Here is a 21,948-nt window from a genome sequence, read left to right as displayed (position 1 = left end):
TTTCAGAGACTTTTGCCCCCTTACTCATAAGGATAAAAGGAACATTATCAACTGAAAATTTTTGTGGAATAAATGAAATTCATGTTTAATCTTAAGTTAAATGTTTAGGTTCGCAAACATGGGACCACCCTTCATATATGTATGTGTACCTTCTATATCTGTTATGAATTTGGAATTACAGTGTATGGCTTCATGTGCAAATATAAGTTCCGCAGACAGGAAATGATGCTGTCTTGTATTGTGATGCGCAACATATGTGAATAATATTGATGGTATTGATTAGTAATTTAGTATAGATAATTTTCTTAGAGTGTGTCGCCCAATTTCCCTATCCAAGGAGCAGGAAAGTTCTCCTTGAGGAGTTATCATACTGTATCAGTTGTCGTTTGGTGAGAGTTGTCTTCTGGATTCACAACTCACAGCAACCAGGAGGGAGTCTTGTAGTCCAGGCACAGACCCTGATTGAAACTTTTGATCAACAAGCAAGCTTTGAGACAAGACCAATTCAAATACAACTTGCTGTTTGAATTCTGAGGGCCTTCGGTACACAAGTCCCAGTTAGGGTGTTTAGGCTACATATTCAGATCACTTTCATGTTAATATATTTTTTTTTGCACAGCAAACTAGGAATCTCTTGAGAAATGTCCTGATATACTTTAACCCTAAACAGGCCGGGGGGGGGGGGGGGTTGAATCAACCCCCCCTCAACATTTTCTGTGATCATTCCGCCGCGCAATTTTTTTTTTACCGCGCCACTCGCAGAGTTTATACTTTTAAGTCTCGCGCATCTTTTGAGACCAAATTTATGACGCCCGGGTACGCGGTTCCGAAATTACGCAACATTTTGTAAGTGCATGTCAGACCAAAAATTGTTCCAAAACGTGATTTTGTGTACAAAGTCAATGCAAATTGAGTTTTCTCATCTTATTCATAAAGATATGATTATTTTTACTTTAAACAGCTGAAATCAATTGATTTTAGCATAATTATGCTTCAAAAAGGTTGTGCAATAAATCTGGTGAAAAAAACAAAGAAAAACAAAAGGTTGAAAAACAAAGAAATACATAAGAAATTGATTTCCAAACCGAAGTTTTTTTCCATTGCGATTGTTAAGAATGCTACAAAGAGTATTTTTACCAAAAATTAGCATTCTAGGAGCTTTATTTAGTGAATTACAGCAAAAAGTATGATTTATGCATAAATTTGCATAATTAATTCATATAAAATAAAATCTCATTATTTTGGAAAATTTTACTATACAGCCTTGTAGATTATATCGCACACTACCAGCGTGCAAATTTTTGCGGCGCTCGCACGATCGGCGGCCGAGATCTCAGGGGGGGGGTTGAATCTACCCCCCCGGCCACAGAACAGCCAAAAAAGCCAGTCTAGTTAGGGTTAAATGAACAATGTTTGCAACATGTGTGTTTTTGGAAAAAAAAATATCTCAGGTGAAGGAGGGGGGGGGGGGGGGGTGTATAACAGGGTAAAAGCCTTGACCTCACTCATATTTTGGGAAAGTACACAATCTAATATTCTTATACCTACGATTTAGTTGCTCAAGAACGTGGTTTATTCACATTGTTTTAGTGTGTAAAGCCAAAAATTGTCCCTTTCACCATTTTAGTCATCCAATTCAATCAATCATACAGCTACAATTAAAAGCTAGCAAAGGGTCAACTAGGCATAGGAAAATTTGAAAAATCCCTACAAAAGGCTATGAATAGATTTCCAATCAGTTTCTTTGATGTTCGAAATCGCTTCATGATTTGCAGGCAAATGGCTTTGATCTTTTCATTAATTCAAACCAATAACAAACCTCATCTCCTCCGTTTTGAGCCTCCAGCTTTCCTTGGCTCAAAAGCGAACAGTTTGTCTGCCATCTCTTCCTGCTTATCCTTCTTCTTCTCCGCCTGGTAATAGTATCAATAACAATAGAGATTTACAGAGCATTGAATATGATTCTTCACTGATGAGGTATTATGTATAAAATACAATATTATGAAGTAAAGTGACTTTTGAAGTCATAGAATTCAGGAGTGCATTCTTAAGGAATTAATCAATAATTACCATGCCTACTGACAGAAATCTTGATGGTAGTGTATGGTGGTAACCTATTGTGAAATCAGATATAATTTTTATTTAATATTTGACCGCTTTGAATTATAAAAAGCTGGCCATCCTGTCAGACCCAAATGATAGAAAAAGCAATTAAATTTCTGGATTATGAATCCTTGACAAAAACTGCCTTTAAATAATGCAAGGAAGACTGTATTTGATCATGAGGAGTTTACTGCATTTATCATTTACCTTAAAGAATGTGGCAATTGCAATCGATTGCAAATCAGTTTTTTTATTAAGGGTATTACTAAGAGAAGCACTTCAAATGAATGATATTGATAGAAAGGTAAGGAAAAGAGGGAAAGGAAAACTTACCCGAACTTCTTCATTGAACATGTCTTCAATATCTTTACTTGGATTGTTATAATGAGTAAAGAGATCGTTGCCTCCAATGATGCGAGGGATGGCAGATTGACCAGCATATCCAGCCTGAGGAATAGAAACAGTAATAAACCAATATCAAGTTTTGGTAAAACTGGCATCGTGGTCTAGTGGTTATGACGCTGGACTCTCAATCTGAGGGACTTGGGTTCGATTCCCGGCTAAGGCGAGTTTTCCTTCAGCAAGAAATTTATCCATATTGTGCTGCACTCAACCCAGGTGAGGTGAATGGGTAACTGGTAGGAAGAAATTCCTTGAGTGCGTTTATGGGCAGTGGGGTAATAATAGCAGAGCTTTGTATCCAGCTATCATCATTAAAATAAATAATGTGAATTATACTTGAGTGGATAGTTTAATATTCCAATCTTATAAAAGTGTACTGACCATTAATCGGTTTTCAGCAATGGACTTTATGTGAAAATTAAATTTTGTTTGATGTCCAGCACCCTCTCTCCATACTGCCTTTATAATAAGGAACCCTTTAATAAGGAAGGACTGTTTGAACTATTATTTTTCCAAATTTAGTGATTGGATATAAAAAAATGCACAAAAAGAACATATCCTGAAATTTTCAACCCATTCTGTAGCTGAGGGTTTTTTTTGACAAAAAGACCAATTATTTTTCATTTCACTTCATTTCATATCATTTATTTACATTTCTAACATTTACGATATGTTTTGTTCCATACATCTTGATACATATTCAATAGAACAAGGAAAATTTATATTACAATAATAAAGATAACTATTCAAACAAATTGGAAAAGTAGGAGGCTACTGAAAAGCAGAGCTTGTAGCATGCAGCCTCCTAATAAATTATTTGTATAAACAGTATAAACAGAAACAAGGACAATACATGGTGAAAATTTGAGCATTATCCAGTTTATTATAGGGCACCCAATTAGAATCATTTCGTAAAATTGTAAGTCCACTAAAGGCATGTTCTTATTATCTTGTTTTAATACTTATTTTATATTTCATAGCAGTATAAATAATTATGTAACGAGAAATTCAAACAAATTATATATACCATTCTTTCGTTATACACTTTCTAAATCTACAATTCGTTATAAAGGACCAAGCTTGTGGAATAATTTACCCGATACTTTAAAATTGTCTGTTACATTCTCATCATTGAAACGTAGATTGAAACAAAACCAACTGTCTACTCATAGTTAAGATAAAATTCCAACTGCCTATCTAAAAGGGGGGGGGGGGGGTTGATGTCAATATGTTTGTGTCTGTTATTTTTTGCCACTATTCTATGAGTGTTTTTAACCGTACCATAATGTAGAAATCAAGGGAGTCCGCTTTGACAGGTCAATGGCCTTTCTGACTTCCTACATCCGCTACATTTTCTTTTCATTTCTTTTATATATATTTCTACCATTTTTTATTGCTTATACTGTGATTTAAATTCTTCTACTCCTTTGTTGTTGTTGTATCATATTATACTTGTATATATGTTTGTATGTTTTTAAAGGATGTCAAATAAATGAATTGACTTGAATTGGATCTGTTTTAGTATGTGTGCATGTAATGCAGTAGTAAACTGGAACAGTGACCGACACATTAAAGGCACTTAAAAAAAATTAGAAGAGATTTTAAAAACAATTCTTGCACTGTCAGTGATTTCATATTACCAAGAAAAACAAATAATAACAAAGAATAAAAACAGTCATGCCAGGCTGTTACAACAACCATTGATTAAATGTGACCATTCACCCGAAAACCAATAAGTCCACAAAAATGAATTTTGAGGGTTTCATTTAGCTTGAAAATATACATCCCAAGCTTTATAAGGAATATAACTTGTTAAAATTGATCAACAATAAACCTTGTAAGAAGAAATTTAGTGTGAGCATAAAAGATAAGGAGAAAATAAAGTTTTAAATTCGGAGTTCACTGAAGCATGAGATGTGCTCAAATATTCGTATATAACTTCCAAACAGTCCACAAAGATGGAGTCAAAGATACTTAGTGTATCTTATTTTTTTTATTCAACTTTACAACTTCAATCGGACAGTATGAAGAAAAATAATAATTTTTTTCAGATAAGCTAATTTTCTCATTTTGCTTTTTGAGGACCAACTTTTGTCGAGCATTACATACAAAAGGAGGTTTTTGGGCATAGGATTTACAGACTATTTACCTTCCTGAATTTCTTGAAATTCTTCACCTGCCGACCACTGCTTGACTCCTTAACATTCCTGCGTGACATATTTCTCTCCTTGCGGATGATGAGGGCAGCATTCATCACTTTAATCAGCTTGCTAGGTAGACCTTCTTCCTTCATGTAATCCTGTTCAATTTTCACATTCACCTGGTCCTGTTGTTTAATGTTATAATTCAATTAACATGTTTGGTGCAGTCATACTAATGAACAAGCCTGATCAAACATTCTAGGAGCAAACTTTCTGATCTTAACCATAACATACATTTTAAAAGAGGCAAACCTGTCCTACTACAAGCTACAAAATGGTTTATTTGTCGATAAAAAGTTATGCTATGATTGTATAATGCTTGTAATATACGAGTGATGCATGTACAACAAGACTGTGGTATGGACAAAAGTAACCAGAGCAGGTAAATGAAACAGTATCTCGTTCATCATTCATATGTAATGCTGATTTAATTTATATTTCATCTTGGCTTTTCACACCAAAGTTTTAATCGGGGTTGGGATCTTGACCACGAAAGGTCTGATCGATGGAAAATCTTCAATAAGGCTTAACACATGTGAAAAACATCGCTACGTAGAATTCTGTATTCTATTTTTTGGTATTTAATTACAATGTATATCAAACCATGCAAATGAAATGCAAGTACTCTATTTCCTCAAATTAGGTATATTGATATCAGCTCTCTTACCTCTCTAAGAAATAAGTACATGAAATCTCCTAGCTTTATTACCTCTCTTTAATACAGAGGAGATAAAATCTGTCTCTTTTAACTCTCTCAGAATAAGAATAGAGATGCTAGCTTTATTACCTCTATTGGAATACGAGCAGAGATGAACCCTCTTGGTAAGTTCAAGGCATGCTCTGAGAATCCTGTCCCTGCACCCTGCATGTCTCCTTGAGACTCAGACTCTGCTTCTTCCTCCTAGAATTGAAAAAAATATATCCAGGACTTAAATTTTAATATTATTTAATAGCGTAAGGCCATTTATCAGGTACATTTTTACAGCACGAATAGAGAAAAAATTAAAAAGGGGCACAAAAACATTGAAGGTCAATGAGAGAGGCATTTAGTTATATCACAAGACATTTAGTCATATCACTAGGCATCCAGTCCTTTGATTACTTTAAGCTATGAATACAAATGGAACAAACCTGTGAAAACAGAGGATCTCCAGAGAACTGGAGCAGTGATCAATTGGGGAAAGACTTGAATTACGATGCAACTCAAAAAATCAAATTTATGTTTCGGATTGGTTGAAATTCAAGTTGCGTATGATTTATGGAGTTTTACTTGATTGCAACTATTTCTGCAATGTGATCCCAGAGTTTGTAAACTGTGAATCACTTAAAGAAAGTTATCTTACATGAAGAACATCCAAAGGGAACAAGATATGCCTGTTTAACCACCAGCAACAAATTTGAAATACAGAGAAAGGCAAGAGAAGGGGTGGATCAGGAAAGAAACAAAGAAGATGCGAACCTGAGAGAAAACATCAATCCTGGCTTTCTTCTTCCACATACCGCCTCCTCCATCATTTTCTCTGCTTGTCTGGACTTGGTTGCTCTGTTCATCATTCTCAACACTCCAATTAGCCCTTCTCTTACTGTTCCTTTTCCCTTCAAACTTAACCTCAATATTTGATTCTGGCTTCGGGTCAGTCCTTCCAGTTTCTGGTTTCTTCTTTGGTTTCTTTCTTTCATAGTGAAATGGGTCATCTACCACATCATCATCTTCCTCGTCATCGTCCTGCCTGAGGACGTGCTCCACTTCTGTCTCACCTTGGTCCATTGGTTCTTCTTTCAATGGATCCGTCCGTTCATCTACTTCCTCCACTCCTGCCTCCTCTTTTGCTTTCCTTTCCGGCTTTCTGCTTATCTCTAGTGGTTTTCTGAATATGTCCTGCATGCCTTGCCTCTGCGTGTCCTTTTGACTAGAATCTTTACTGATTGTGGCTTCAGATCTTGAGGGCTGTTCAGCTTTGATCTCCAAGCTTTCTGGGACTCCTACTGATGATGCTGCCTTGGTGTTCTTTCCACCGCTTCCTCTTTCACCTGCATCTCCTCTTCCATTAGGTTGACTGAAAACCTCCTCTTTGACCTTGACTGTCTGTCTTTCTTTTTTCCTCTCCTCCTTTCTTTCTATCCCTTCATCATGTCTCTCATTCTTCGTCTTAGCCTCTGTTCTAGTGATAGTGTCTCTCTGCTCATCTCTGACATCACATCTTGTCGTTTCCATCTTGATTGGAGCTAATGATCAGACATGAAAAAAAAAAATTGTTGAAATGATCAACATGTTTTATAATTTAAGGGGAGTCCATGCCATTTTTATTAAAGGTAATTCCATTTAGTATGTTTGTCTGATCCCCTATATGCGGAACTTTTATGAAGTGATCTGTCTCTGTTTTCATAATACTCTAATATTATTATATTGAATTGAGCAGTTCATTAAATAAATTAAGAATTGGAAAAGAATGAAGATATATCAAAACATGGTTATTATTTTATGAAATTGTCCCATTGTTCTTTTGTCATTTTGAAGACAAAATGAGCAAGAAATATATTATAGGTTTATGTGATTATTCTATTTCCATGAGAATTTGGAGATGATCATGGTTGGAGGACCAGTAAGCTGACATATTACAAGATTCAGGCCTCTGTTGGGTCTAACTGTTACATCAAAATTTTCAGTACAAAAAAGTATGATGAAGATGAAGAGTGCTTTCAACTGAGGGTTATGATCTGAATTTGGAGGTAGTGCCGACCTCATTTGGGCAAAGGGCAAAAATTCACCTCACACTGTAAACCGGAACTGCTAGAATGTGCATAACTGACAGATGTATTTAGACACCTCTATCCCTAATCAAGTTATACCTGAATAGTAGTGCCCTGTGGTATCTATGGTAGCACTAAAGACACAAATTCTGACAAAATTGGAATTTAAAAATTACCATTTTGTTCTCAACGCAGATTTTTTTTTCCAAACTTACAAACAAGCGGAAATGAAAATTTTCATGACTGATTTTAAATTGCCACTGTGTTCAATACAAAATGCTTAAAAAGAAGAACAAAAGAGAATATCCCCCACAGAAAAAATACCCAAAAATATAACATTCTTACTTCATAAACTTGAGGCTTTACCTTTCTCATGAAATGAGAACTCTGGGGATCTGTCAAAGGGCCTAGATGATGAAGTCTGATTGGCTGTTCCTGTGGGCGTGGCAACCATTGTCTCTGAGATCTTTGAAATTTTGGGAGTTGATGTGAGATTTTGTCTAAAGGGAGACAGATGTTGGATATCAGAACTTAAAAATGACAAGAAAATCAACAGTACAACTTATTTCTATATTTAAAGTCACAATTAATCTAAACACCTGCAAATAGCCTAAAATTGACCGATAGATATGTTCAAGAAATATAAAAAGAGAATTTTATGCACAATGTATCACATCAAATCAGTTCGTTTTATACCATTAAAAAGTGGCAAGCAAAATATAAATTCAACAAAAAACAAGGCAAAAAGCGATTTTGTGTCTCGCCCACTTCTGAAAATAACCAGAAATATCGTGATTTGCGAGGGCACGCAACAGAATTGTATCAAAACTTCATTGTAAAATGACTGGGATGGAATAACACTTGTCATAAGAGTCTTGCACATAAACTTTAATGTTGACCTCAAAATGAACTTTGACCATACCATGTGACCTCTGACTGCAGCATAACATGCTTGACGCATAAGTTCATCTACCATCCAAGTTTGGTTGAAATGTGATTTACGGTTGCAGAGTTAGGTCTCATAAGAGAGTCTTGCATGTAAACTTTAACGTTGGCCTGAAAATTAACTCTGACCTTACCATGTGACCTCCGACTTCAGCATGACATGCAGGTCTCATAACTACATCGACAATCCAAGTTTTGGTGAAAAGTGACTGGAGGTTGCGGAGTTAGGTGTCATAAGAGAGTCTTGCATGTAAACTTTAAAGTTGACCTGAAAATGACCTTTGACCATACCATATGACCTCTGACTGCAGCATTACATGCATGATGCATAAGATCATCTACCATCCATGTTTGGTTGAAGTGTGATTTACGGTTGCAGAGTTAGGTCTCATAAGAGAGTCTTGCATGTAAACTTTAACGTTGGCCTGAAAATGACCCCTGACCTTATCATGTGACCTCCGACTGCATCATAACATGCAGGTCCCCAAAGTCCATCTACCATCCAAGTTTGGTTGAAAAGTGACTTACGGTTGCAGAGTTAGGTCTCATAAGAGAGTCTTGCATGTAAACTTTAACGTTGACATGAAAATTACTTTTGACCTTACCATGTGACCTCCAACTGCAGCATAACATGCAGGTCCCCCAAGTCCGTCTACCATCCAAAGTTGGTTGAAAAATGACCTGCGATTGCGGAGTTAGGTGTCATAAGAGTGTCTTGCATGTAAACTTTAACTTTGACCTCAAAATGACCTTTGACCTTACCATGTGACCTCCGACTGCAGCAAAACATGCAGGTCCCCTAAGTCCATCTACCATCCAAGTTTGGTTGAAAAGTGACTTATGGCTGCGGAGTTAGGTGTCATAAGAGAGTCTTGCATGTAAACTTAAACGTTGACCTCAAAATGACCTTTGACCTTACCATGTGACCTCCCACTGCAGAAAAACATGCAGGTCCCCCAAGTCCATCTACCATCCAAGTTTGGTTAAAAAGTGACTTATGGTTGCGGAGTTAGGTGTCATAAGAGTCTTGCATGTAAACTTTAACGTTGACCTGAAAATGACCTTTGACCTTTCCATGTGACCTCTGACTGCAGCAAAACATGCAGGGGCCCGTTGCAGAAAGAGTTGCGTTTAAACGCAAGTCAAAAAATCAATCGCAAGTCCAAAATGCCCGCTGTTGATTGGTTGAAAATCAAGTTGCGCGTGATTTTTGGAGTTGCGTTTGATTGCAACTCTTTCTGCAACGGGCCCCAGGTCCTCCAAGTCCATCTACCATCCAAGTTTGGTTGAAAAGTGACTTACGGTTGTGGAGTTATGTGTCATAAGGTTTGTGATGGACTGACAACATTTGGATCCTTAAGTCTCGCCTTCACCTCTGGTGGGCGAGACAAAAACTAGGCATTGCACTAATGAAGGCAAGAGACATGCAGAATTAGTTAAAGATGAGAAGGATAAATATCAAAGCATTACTACTCCTTTAAAAGTAGTATTATTCTTGTTTAAAGTCTTGTGAGACAAATAGCAACCCAAATTGCCTTCCTAGTACATTTTTCCTGATATGACATACTCTACCAACAAGTTTAATAATTATTAGAGGTATCATCTGACTATCTTACTTTGGAAGATTAGATGTGGATCCAGTCTCTTTCTTCATTGTAGTTGTGGCCTTCCTATCCACCTTCTCACTTCCACCATGTATTCTTTGTGAAATAGACTGGGTTTCTGAGACTAGCACATTCTGAGTTGGTAAGGACTGTGAAGGGACTGCACTAATAAGGTCCAGACCAGCTTAACAGGAAATTTGAAGAAAAAAAATGTAGATAACATGATATAAAAATAACCTCCCACAAAAAGTATGCTGACATAACTCTCTCATCAGCTTTCCATATCTGCCAAACACTTGTGAAATATCATAGGCAACCTTGATTTCTTACTCTACCTTGTCCATGTTTTTCTGGCAGTTTACATATCTGGCAAATAAAAATGACACAAGAACTCGCCATAATCTGAAATTACATTATTTATTATTTACCAATGTGTGAGTAAGCAAAATATCTTGATCAGCTTTTCTCCACTTATAGACTTTAAATCTGTGTAAAAATGAATTGATCTGTCAAGTCATACATGAATGAACACACATAAAAGAGACCCTATCATGTTTCAGATGATCCAATGGAAACCTGTCACTTTTCAGAAGGTCCCAGAAAACATTCTGTATTATGTAAACTTTAACGAAATGATTCAGAATTTCTGCCATCCTGATAATGTGACCTATTATTTGCATCATTTATTATGTACACTAAAAAGTAATTTGGGACTTTGTATGTTTTGATAATTAAATTAATGAATCCAATTATATACATGTATGTATGCTACAGAAACTAATTTTTTCAGCAATTCATATGACAAAACACTTTGGTCCGATATCTGATATTTGTTTTAGTATTTGAATTCAAATGAATATTGCAATTTCAAACATAAATTTCACATCAAATTGTGTTACCTTGTGCAACTTTTGGATTACAATGCAGGGCTGTGGAGACATAGATGACAGCCAGTCCAAGCTCAGACTCTGGGATAGGACGTAAACCATGCCTGTGAAGAATCATGATAGGCAAGATACATCACATTACTATCACAGGATGGGAAATAAGATTGAAGTGTAATTGTTATGCAGAACAATTGTGACCAGGAGATTGGATGACTATTCTTTTGACTTTGACATTAAATGCCATTTTTCATTTGTTAAAATATTGCTCAAACAATTTGTTTTAATTTATTCATTATAAATACCATTATCATATTTATATCATATTTCACAAGGAAATTCCTAGCCCAAATAACCCCCAATATTTGTAGAATAAGATATTAACTGACTAATAGCCCAACTTGTTCCATGCCGTGCAGACCAACTCTTCAGTCATCAAAATTTGCAACACACTTCATTTACTGTAAAGAATTTGTCTTCTCCAAATTTTTTTTTCTCTTCCAGGCAGTGTGCATGACACATTGCAGCCCGAGCCTAATACCTCATTAATATACTAGATATGTTACTAAGCTATGTTGCTGTATAGCAGAACAACTCTTTTTCGGACCTCCCAAAATGATTTTACTCAATAACGGGAGAGAAACAACATTTCCAAGACAAGCATGTAGTAATATTATCAAGAACTAAAGAAAAAATCATATCAAATGAGAAGCTTTGATAGCTGCAACGAAAAAGAAAAAAGGGTTTTTCCCCCCTCCAAATTCAGAATTTAACGAGAAGGTCTGCTTAACGTCCATGCAGAGAATTTTACATATACCCACTTCTTTAGGAGCTTGAGAACCTGTGATGTGACCTTCTGTCCAGTCTGGCTCATCTGCTGTAGATTGTCTTGATGTTCAGTGTACAGTACACAGGATGTACTAGAGGTCAACAGACTAGATATGGAGTGGACATCACTATCCTCTTCCAGGAGCTCAGACTGACCTCCAGCCAAGCTTATTGGTATGTGAAGACGCTTGTACTAGTACAGAGATTGGAAAGAAGTGAACAAAAGATTAATTTGGAGAGTAATGGGGAAAATATTTAAGACTAACTGCTAGCTTTACAATGTTCTATGGAATAAATAATGTTCAGGCAGTCAGAAGTCCAAAGATTAAAATCTGGGGTGGTATTCTGGAGCACTGTCATAACTTTTGTCATAAACTATGCACTTATTGTACTGTCTCTGACATAATATGATGTAGTGTATACTATAAATAAGTGTACTGACACTTATAAGCATAAATAAGAGCACATCAAGCTGTCCCTTATAAAATATACACACAAAGGTAAATTTGAACTTGTGAATGTTGATGTATATTACTTTGTTGAAGCTAATACCTTAAAATACAGGAAATAATCACCTTTTGGTTTTATGCAATGACCGGTACAATTCACTCTATAATATTAAAGTATATGCTATAACATGGATTAGACATGATTGTTTGTAACACACATTATAATCAATGACTTTTATGCTTACAACTTACAAATTCAATTTTCTGAAAGGAAAGTATCTAGTTAGTTCCTGTAGATTTGAAAGGAAAAAAAAATCGTACAATATGGGAGAATACCAACCTGTTTCTCGGTGATAAAGAAGAAAGTCCTGTCCTTAAAAATCTCTTTCCTCCTTTGATTTGGGCTGAAGGAGACCTCATCCTTATTGATAGCTGCCTCAGCCACAGTAGGAAGATAACTTTAGAAAAAAAAAAACCCAAAATGTTTTATCCTGTTTCAAATCATTTCCAACTAAAATGGCCATATTCTAAGATCAATCTTCACAGAAAATCCAGTATAATACTGTAGTTTAACCCAGTGTCTTAGATCTCAAACAAAAGATTTCCATAATATAAGCACATTTGACACTCAAATGATCAAACTTTGATCATTGAAAATTATATCACTGCATTGTAAAGGATGAAATTCTACATGAGCAGCTTTCCTTGCTTTTTAACCATACATCAAGGTAAGGGGCCAATTTGACTTATCCCAACTTGTACAAAATTTGTGAGGGTCAAGAAACCATCTTTTGTTATGACACACTCTCAAGAAGAGGATTAACTTTAAAATCTCAGAGGTCTTGAGGGTAACAATAAGTTACAAAATCATATGTTCAATAAAACCTTATAGGTTTTAAGAAATTTGTGGGTGCAAACGAATGGAAGACACTAGATTTTCATATATTTCTAACTAAAACACTGCTCATTTCTTATGATCAGCCATTTGAATCATATTTTCTCACTTAAGATTGACCAGAATTAAATTCAGAAACACATTTGGTCAATAATTAAAAATAAGATAAACAAATATGAAATAAATAAGAAATGAACAAAACAATACATCACAAATTAATGAAGTCATGTTTAACATATTTTTCTACATTATAATCCATGGAGAGTGTTTCATAAATTCTTTAAAAAAGATTTAGCAGTAAAACACCAAATATGAATTAAATAATAATGATAATATACAAGAACTGTATGCATCTGATTTGCATAATTGAACAATTTGTTGATGAAAATACATATTGTCTCTTTAATATTTTGGGTTATTCAGGCCTATTGCAGCCAAGATTTGAAGGGAAACTGACCAGACCCATCCCCAAGTGGAAACGTGGTCTGAATTTTATTTTTTTAGTCAAGCAGATTTTTAAACATGGGTTCAGGTGTTTATGTGAAAATGGGGTGAAGATGAACTTACGTTCCAGGAGTAGGCAAGGAAGATTTTTCGATGACAGATTCCAAAGTATGCTTGAAGAAGTCTGGAGTAACGATAGGTCGGCATGCCACAAGAGCACTTATTACCTGCAAGGACAAGGTACTAGTATCAGATGGAACGAAGTAGAAAGAGTAAGACATTGAACAGAAAAAAAAGACAATGGTGGAGAAGGAATAAAAATAGACATTGATTGGCCCTGAAAAGCACTGGTATCTGCCTGCTATGGTAACTTACAGAGAATGACAGCTGACAGCTTTCATAAAAAATCTCCTGGGCACAATTTCATGAAACTTGTTGGCATAGATTATCTGCAAGTTACCATAGTAACAGTCATAAGACTAGTGATTCTCTGTCAGTTATAATGAAAGGGATGGTCCAGTGGCAGATCACGGAGAAATGGAGTCTTAGAGAATAAGGCTTATTGACTTGTTCATCGTAATCTGTCATTCATGCATGATAAACATTCGGGCAGTACAGAATCAACCGCACCCAGGATCGTCAAAATACTCAAGGTTTCCATCATGAGTTTTATCTCATGAGTTTAACACCCTGGTTTTATGTTTCAAGTAAATTCTGGTTCCTCCGTCAGTATAAATTTTCCTCAATTTCTTCGCCCAGACATACAGCAGACATACTGGCTCCAATGACATTAAACACTTCAGGCCTCTGCTACGTTGCTAGTTATTGTTTTTTCCATATGATATCAAAGCTGCTTGATTGATTTTTCATCAAAGAAAATTTGAAAGATTGGGCAATAAATAATTGTACTTATCACAGAATGGAACCTAAGCCAGCGTTACACAAAATATGCCTACCCCCCCATCAAATTGTCACTTAACTGCCACTTCAGTGAGTCCCCCCTCCCATTTACTTGTCACTTTCATAATGGCCACTTTACAGAATTCAATGACATTGTCAGAACTGACAATTTAGAGCCAAGTGAACCTTTCAAGAAATTGTGCCCCTATGTCACATTTCTCACCTGCTAGTGAGCTGTAGGGTATTCAGATGCAACATTGGAAGGGCCATCACAAGGATTTGACACACCACAAAATCCTTGTTCAATGAATTGCAAGGGAAGGGCAAGGAAATCCACCATTCAGCCAATCAGAGAGCAGCGTTGATATGTCATACCTGCACCGATTCGAAGACTGATTACTTGATTGCTTATGATCATGAATCACACCTCTCAGATAGTATATGGTGTGATATTTACTCCGGTGACAATTCAACATACTAATGGGATGACTGACTTCAACCCTTGGTGAACTCTATACCCTATTCTAAACTTAATATAAAACCCTATTGCATACCTTATCATATCTTATATGAAATAAGGCATGGAGCAATTGTTCCCAGAGCAAATGTTGTGTCACTGTCTAATAATAATAATAAATAATAATACATATGATTTATATAGCGTCTTTTCCATTTTGATTATATGCTCAAGGTGCTTAGAAGAGAGCAAAACATAAAAGTAATGAGAACTAAGAGAAGTACAAGAAAGGGTAAATTACAAATGAGGAAAAATGTCTGTCTTCAAACCTAGTACCTGCTGGTGATCAAATGCATGTTGCAGAGTTTGAGTTCTTCAGCTCCTGTGTCTACTTACCTTGATAGTAACATTGAGCTCTGACATGACTAGATGGGTACATTGTGGACACCATTCAGAAACCACATGACCACCGATCCTATGAACAATCTGCTTCAGGGTTCGCTTGTCGTTTCCTGGCAGGGCAGAGGCGGCTACCACAACAGGGTTAAAACAAACCCTAGACATACAAGAAGGGAAAAAAAATATGTTAACATTTCCCTCAGTCATGCACTATTTTGCACTTTATAAACGTGAATAAAACAAAAGTGTTTTTTGACAGGGCTCACACAGACGTTCATCCTGATTGGCATAATTATGTTTTATGCATTGCAGCAGATCTGCTACAATGAAGGTGCGTTAAATGATGAGTGCATTGCTCTACATTTGTAAGGTTTCTATCACTTTCTATCTACCTAATTTTTTAAGAATTGCCCAATCCGAATCCTCATTTAGTCTGTTATTTTGGCGTTAAAATAGTCTTCGCTGATGTGGTTTACGGTACACCATGTGAAGTGTTGTAGAAACAGTGGATAGGAGAAGAGAAGAAATGGATAGGCGAGAAAGTGGAGATTTGAGAGTAGAGTATTCTTTCTTGAAAGTAGTCCTGAAAAGGACTGTAAACCAGGAAAGATTGATGAGTTGAGAACAGCTTGAGTAGTAGAGCTAGTGAGGAGATGCTGGCTTGAGTCGGCGAGTAGAGATGATGAGTAGTGACGTTTCGGGCAGGTTGACACTCCTGAAGACGGACAGTCAACCTGCCCGAAACGTCACTACTCATCATCTCTACTCGCCGACTCAAGCCAGCATCTCCTCACTAGCTCTACTACTCAAGCTGTTCTCAACTCATCAATTTTTCCTGGTTTACAGTCCTTTTCAGGACTACTTTCAAGAAAGAATACTCTACTCTCAAATCTCCACTTTCTCGCCTATCCATTTCTTCTCTTCTCCTATCCACTGTTTCTACAACACTTCACATGGTGTACCGTAAACCACATCAGCGATTGTACATACCACCATGCAAACCTTCAAACAACATCTAAAATAGTCTTAATTCATAAAATGGCCCTTCGTGTTGTTCTTTTCTTTAGTTTGTTTGTCTTAACTTACATTGTACACTTTTTATACCCATGTTTGTTATGTTTGTATTTTTATTGTAGGGCCTCCAAGGAAAACAGTATTCCAATTACTGATGGAGCCACCCTACTAAAAAAAGACTTATAAATAAATAAACTTTGATGTACCTTCCTCTAGCCCTACAAATTTTGATGATAATAACATGGATTTTAAATAAAGTGAAACATACAGTTTGCTTCTTTTTTGGGGGGGAGGAGGGGGGGTGGCAATATTTGTTTTATCACGAGGGCAGTACTTTCTTCAAACAAGTGGAGCGCCTCTGGCAGTCTCGCTTGCATTATGCGATTCAATAAATTAGCAGTTTTGACTTTGATAAACAAATATTGAATAGTTATTTTTAAAATTTACAATTCATATGATAATAAAATAGAGTTCAATGACCCTACCTGACCTTTGACCTTGTTCATGTGGCCTGACACTCACACAGAAAGTTTGGTGATACTTAATTGCTCTTATGTCTAAGTTTCATGAACTAGATCCATAAACTTTTAAAGTTATGATGGCACATCAACAAATACCCCAACATGGCCAAAGTTCTTGACCCCAAATGACCTCCAATCTTGGTCATGTGACCTGAAACTCAGGCAAGATGTTCAGTGATATACATGTACAATTACCCTTATATCTAAGTTTCATAAACTAGATTCATAAACTTTCCAAGTTATGACAACATTTAAAAAAACTTAACCTTGACTAAGATTTCGATGTTGATGCTCCCAACATGGTCTAAGTTCATTGATCCTAAATTACCTTTGACCTTGGTCATGTGCCCTGAAACTCAGGCAAGATATTCAGTAAAACTTGATTACCCTTATGTCCAAGTTTCATGAAGTGGGTACATATACTTCTTGGGTATAGATGACATTTAAAAAACTTAACCCTGGTTAAGATTTCAATGTTGACGAAGCCACCACCGCCGTCGCGGATGAATTTTGGATGACACTTTACAGTGTTAACATTGTTTTCCTTTGTGGTATTTTAACCACAACTACACTAGGGGGCATGCGATACCCATGAATATAGTTTCGTCTATTTCAGCTTAATATTAATAGCAAGTACACAAAATTTGTTTAGGGGGCATATTCTGGCAACAACTTGTTTAGGATCCAAAATGTGCAAATGAAGCCCGCAAAAAACTTGTTTAGGGGGTTATTTTACACAAATAGAAAAACTCTTTTAGGGGGTGTTTGGAAATAATTTAATAATTTGGTCACACATGTGTACAGCAATACATTTGACTGCCCCCATCCCAGGGCTCTGCTTTGCACGCGAGACAAAAACTATATGAGCCAACATGAAAAACTTTCTTCAACTTTTGTATTTATCTTTGTACTACATGTCTTATAGAAATTCAATGACGTCTAGACAAGAGTAAATTATGGTTACATGAAGTGTATAAAACAGTGGTCTAAATCTCTTGACTGTACCCAACTCTCAAGTTGATGAACTTCAAAAAGTTTGATGAAAATGACATTCATTTCATGTAAAGACCGTGGTTCTCCTATATCATACCTCCATTTATTGGAATTCAATGACCCAAATGAAATGACATCTCCATTGTTAAGGCTTTTATCACTTCCCGATTCTAGTTTGACTCCATTGCAGGTTGTGCCATACTTTGAAGTCTCTTTCAAAATCAGGGACGAGGGAGAATTCGGCTGATTCTAATAATGGAAGGAACAACATACAAAAATAAAAGAGTAAAAAAATCTTGTACAAAAAATCTTTTGATGGGTTTAGTTTAGTTTACATAATATGCATGCAATGGAACATCAAATAATTTGAAAAGATATCAATTATGACAAAAGTGATTAAAGATATGTACCTGCAGTCAGGGTTGGACTCAACTACTTTCTTCAATCACAATTACATCATTGAAGAGATGTTCAATTACAATTACATCATTGAAGAGATGTTCAATCACAATCACATCATTGAAGAAATGTTCAATTACAATTAGCTTTCAATTACATTTTTGAATCATAATTACAAATAACTTTTGTCAATTACAATATCAATTTCAATAACTTTATAAAAATATCATAAATGAAATCAATTTGTATTTTGCATGTCCATGTGCACGCTGTGCAATCTCAATGAAACTTTCACAGGCAATACACATAAATAAAGAACTCTTGTGTCATGTTCTTCTTTTTTTAAATTAAACTTATCAACATAAAATTTTGACAAAATGAAGAAGAAGAATAACTCTTTTAGAGAAGCTAATTTTATAATTTTTTGTCTCTTTAAGATGAAATTATTGTTTTGGCTATTTGCAGATAACTTTAAATTGGTTTTGAGGTGGCTGGTCACAAATGTTATAAATCAGAAGACCAACCTCACTCCATGCATGTAATACTTACAAGATTACTCTCGGGATGTTTGACTCTGAAAGACGCATGCTTACGACTGATGGACTGGTCACCCGCTATCAAAATGGGACAATCTGCATGGCACAGAGAAAAACAAAAGAAACAAAACAATGAGTGGAAAAGGAGTGCAATTCCAACGTCCATTGATTCTTTACATCCAAGAATTAAATTAAAACAGAAGAGCAGCTGACATGTTATCGTAGACAATTTCATTTCATTTATTTATATCCATGGGGGAGCCAGTAGAGTCCATGTGCCTTTCATAGGCTGGGCTCCAATACCATAGTGGATTATACAAAATATAGAGAGAGAAGAAGGGGGGGTACATATATGTGTAATTTTTATGGGCGAATTGGATACATAACTAGTAACTACTGTACTTATGTTTCCTTCATAAGATGTTTTTTATACTTTCGTTTAAATGAGGCAATAGTTGGGACATTTTAATATCAAGTGGTATTTCATTCCAAGTAATTACTCCAGGATATTTTACTGACTTGCATGAAGTCTGATAATTTAGCAGAGGAATATACATATCATTGGCATGTCTAGTGTGATGTGGATGATCATCCTTTGTTATTTTAAACTCATCATTAAAAATGTGGGGTGACAAGTTTTTATTATACATATACATATTAAAATGATGCAACTTGCAATTCGTGTATTCAAAATATATTAAGTATATTCAATCAAAGTCATGAATAAAGTACAGTAAAAAAAAAATTAGCACGTGAAGTCAAGATGAAATAATTTATTATTAATAACTGATTCTGTTTATCACCAGGAGCTGGACATAGAGGAACAGAAGATCCTGCATCCAGGGCTGAACCTTATGTAACCTTATGTATGCATAACCATAGTTTTAGGTCTTACCTCCCCCATTTCAAATGAAAATAGTTCAGACTACATTATTGTGGGTAACGCCATCAGAAAAGGCAAGATTTCAGTATGCATTAGGGTGACAAACAATTAAAATTTGACCACTAGAATATAATAGAATAGAATAGCATTGAGTAGAGCAGAGTAGAGTAGAATATTTCCATCTGTCCATACAATGAATCTGCTTACCTTTACGGCCAACTATGTAATCCTCTCCAACTGTAAAGTTGTGACTGCACTCTGAAAAAAAAAAAAAAATTATTTGAAGTAACATTTTAAGGTTTCCATGCCCATGCCATGGTGAAGAACAATCAATGTATTCTTTTATTGGTCCTGTGTAGCCAGGAGGCTCCTACAGAGTAAAAATCATTCACTAATGTGTGCTTACTCTCCACTGAGTCAGGCATTGTGCCCCATTCATATGCGTATACCTGGTCAACGTTGCAATTTTCGCCCCCGAGATTTCTAATTTCCCTGTAAAAGATCTAGAGGTCTAGCCCTAAATCATGTAAATGGGCTCGAACTTCATCTCCGTCATTTATAGAGTATGGATTTCATTTTCAAGCAAATATTCATTAAAAAAGAGAGGACAGGGAAAAAACTTGCCGATGTTTTTCCTGTCGGAAATGAAGTTCTAGTCCATTTAGACTCTACATGATTTGCCGGACTAGAAATCTTTTATAGGGAAAGCAGAAAACTGGGGCAAAAATTGCAACGTTGACCGTGGTATAATACGCACATGAATGGGGGCACAATCCTTTGCTCAGTGGAGAGTAAGCACACGCTAGAGAATGATTTCTAGGAGCCTACTGGCTAGTCCCGTGTCGGCGAGTCCTGCATTACATTTACAACTCCACTCATGCTCACCAGCTCAGGCAATTATACCTTCTCTCATCCCTCTAAATTTATTACTCAGGCCTCTCAAATTTGAAATGTCATTCAAATGACAGTTGGTAATAATTATATAATATTGACTGGCCTTGAGGGGAACATCAAATATATTGCCAGCAAAAGAATCATATTGGCCCGAGTCTTTAGACGAGGGCAATATGGGTCATTTAAGGGCAATATATTTGATGTTCCCCGAAAGAAGAGCCAGTCAATATTTTTATGATAATCCAAATCAGATATCTAGAGCAAAAATCATGATAATGGAGATATTTCTTTAAAAAATAGAGTTCTATTGTGTCATGTTAGTATCGGTCTAGGCTTTACCATTATGACGTACTTGCAAGCGCTCGGATCCAGCGTTGTCTTTATTATGACGTATGTTGTTGGTGCGTGGATCCTTATGAAGCGTATCTCTTTATACGCATCCACAAATGCCCGGATGTGAGACCAGGGAAAATACAAAGGTATATTTTGCGTCGTCTCTGCATGCAAAGTAAATACGCGCATTGAGACCGAGGAAAATACAAACAATATACCTACCCTTCCCAATATTCAGAAAATGTAGGGCAATACGGTTTTGTAAATGACCAGCTCAGATGTCTGATATGGGTGATAATAAAAAATATTCTATTTAAAGACCGTTTGAACACTTTGATGGTATGGAGAGAAAAAAATCTTTCCCAAAATGTGTTGCTGAATGAAAAAGATGAACCTGAAGAATGAACCCAAAGCTGAAGGCTGAATTGTCTTGAAAACTTGAATTGAAAAGAAAGTTGAAGTGAAATTTCACATTTCACATTTCAAAAAATTGCCATCTAATATCTGACTATCTTTATTTCCTGAAAGTTATTTTAGTTATAAACTATAAGAACAAGAAGCTAAGAGTTCCATATGCACCCCCACTAAAATTGAAAATAAAAACACGGAGAAGGTTCAGAATAATATATCTAGCCCTAATATAGAACATATATGATGGGGAATGGAAATACATTACATACCAAAATATGGCTTTATTCCGTCAAATTTCGAGCAGGATCTAGTGCGTGTAATTGTCCATAGACATCGGTTTATTTAGTCAGTAAAGGGTCTGTGAGTCTAGACTAGTCAAACTATCGGCTAATAATCGTTAAAATACCCCTTCCGGTATCAGCGCTTTTCGCTAGCATAGCGGGAAGAGGTCTTGACTGCACATAAAACGAGGTGAGTTCGAGTCCCAACTAAGGCTAAGCCTAAGGTAAGCAGATAGTAAAATGATAGAAAAATCTGAAGTCCAGTGAAGTGAATATGAACTCAGAAGCATCAACAATCTTTTGTTATTTTTGGTGGGGGTGCATATGGAACTCTTTCCAAAAAGAAAAATATTTCCTTCTTTCTTAATTGGAAGATCGTTTTTAGTTGATTTACGATCTACTAAATTAAACTAGGCCCTAA

The 21,948-nt window shown here is 36.0% G+C and overlaps 1 protein-coding gene across 1 annotated transcript; it reads right to left on the bottom strand.

The window, feature by feature from the left end:
* Positions 1-1,799: 1,799 nt before the first annotated feature.
* LOC129268615 (nibrin-like) lies at positions 1,800-20,033 on the bottom strand. The gene is made up of 16 exons (XM_064095720.1): positions 20,015-20,033; positions 19,816-19,866; positions 18,739-18,821; positions 17,888-18,039; positions 15,260-15,419; positions 13,630-13,733; positions 12,508-12,625; positions 11,712-11,911; positions 10,906-10,997; positions 10,019-10,190; positions 7,824-7,957; positions 6,166-6,932; positions 5,494-5,607; positions 4,655-4,831; positions 2,437-2,550; positions 1,800-1,913 (listed from the first exon to the last, which is right to left on the bottom strand). The coding sequence occupies exons 1-16, from the start codon at positions 20,031-20,033 to the stop codon at positions 1,821-1,823; spliced, it is 2,550 nt and encodes an 849-aa protein (XP_063951790.1). The 3' UTR covers positions 1,800-1,820.
* Between the last annotated feature and the right edge of the window lie 1,915 nt (positions 20,034-21,948).

Source organism: Lytechinus pictus, chromosome 2, assembly GCF_037042905.1.
Source record: "Lytechinus pictus isolate F3 Inbred chromosome 2, Lp3.0, whole genome shotgun sequence".
In the NCBI taxonomy this organism is placed as follows: Eukaryota; Metazoa; Echinodermata; class Echinoidea; order Temnopleuroida; family Toxopneustidae; genus Lytechinus; species Lytechinus pictus.
Note: the sequence above shows the minus strand (reverse complement) of the source record. Positions and strands in the feature narration are given on the sequence as shown.

Bases quoted from the DNA above. Each gene is read 5' to 3' on its own strand.
- LOC129268615 (XM_064095720.1), bottom strand. The intron at 13,734-15,259 runs GTAAGTAGACAC...TTGTCCTTGCAG, and splicing joins AGCTCAATGTTACTATCAAG to GTAATAAGTGCTCTTGTGGC. The intron at 6,933-7,823 runs GTAAAGCCTCAA...TCTGATCATTAG, and splicing joins GTTCTCATTTCATGAGAAAG to CTCCAATCAAGATGGAAACG.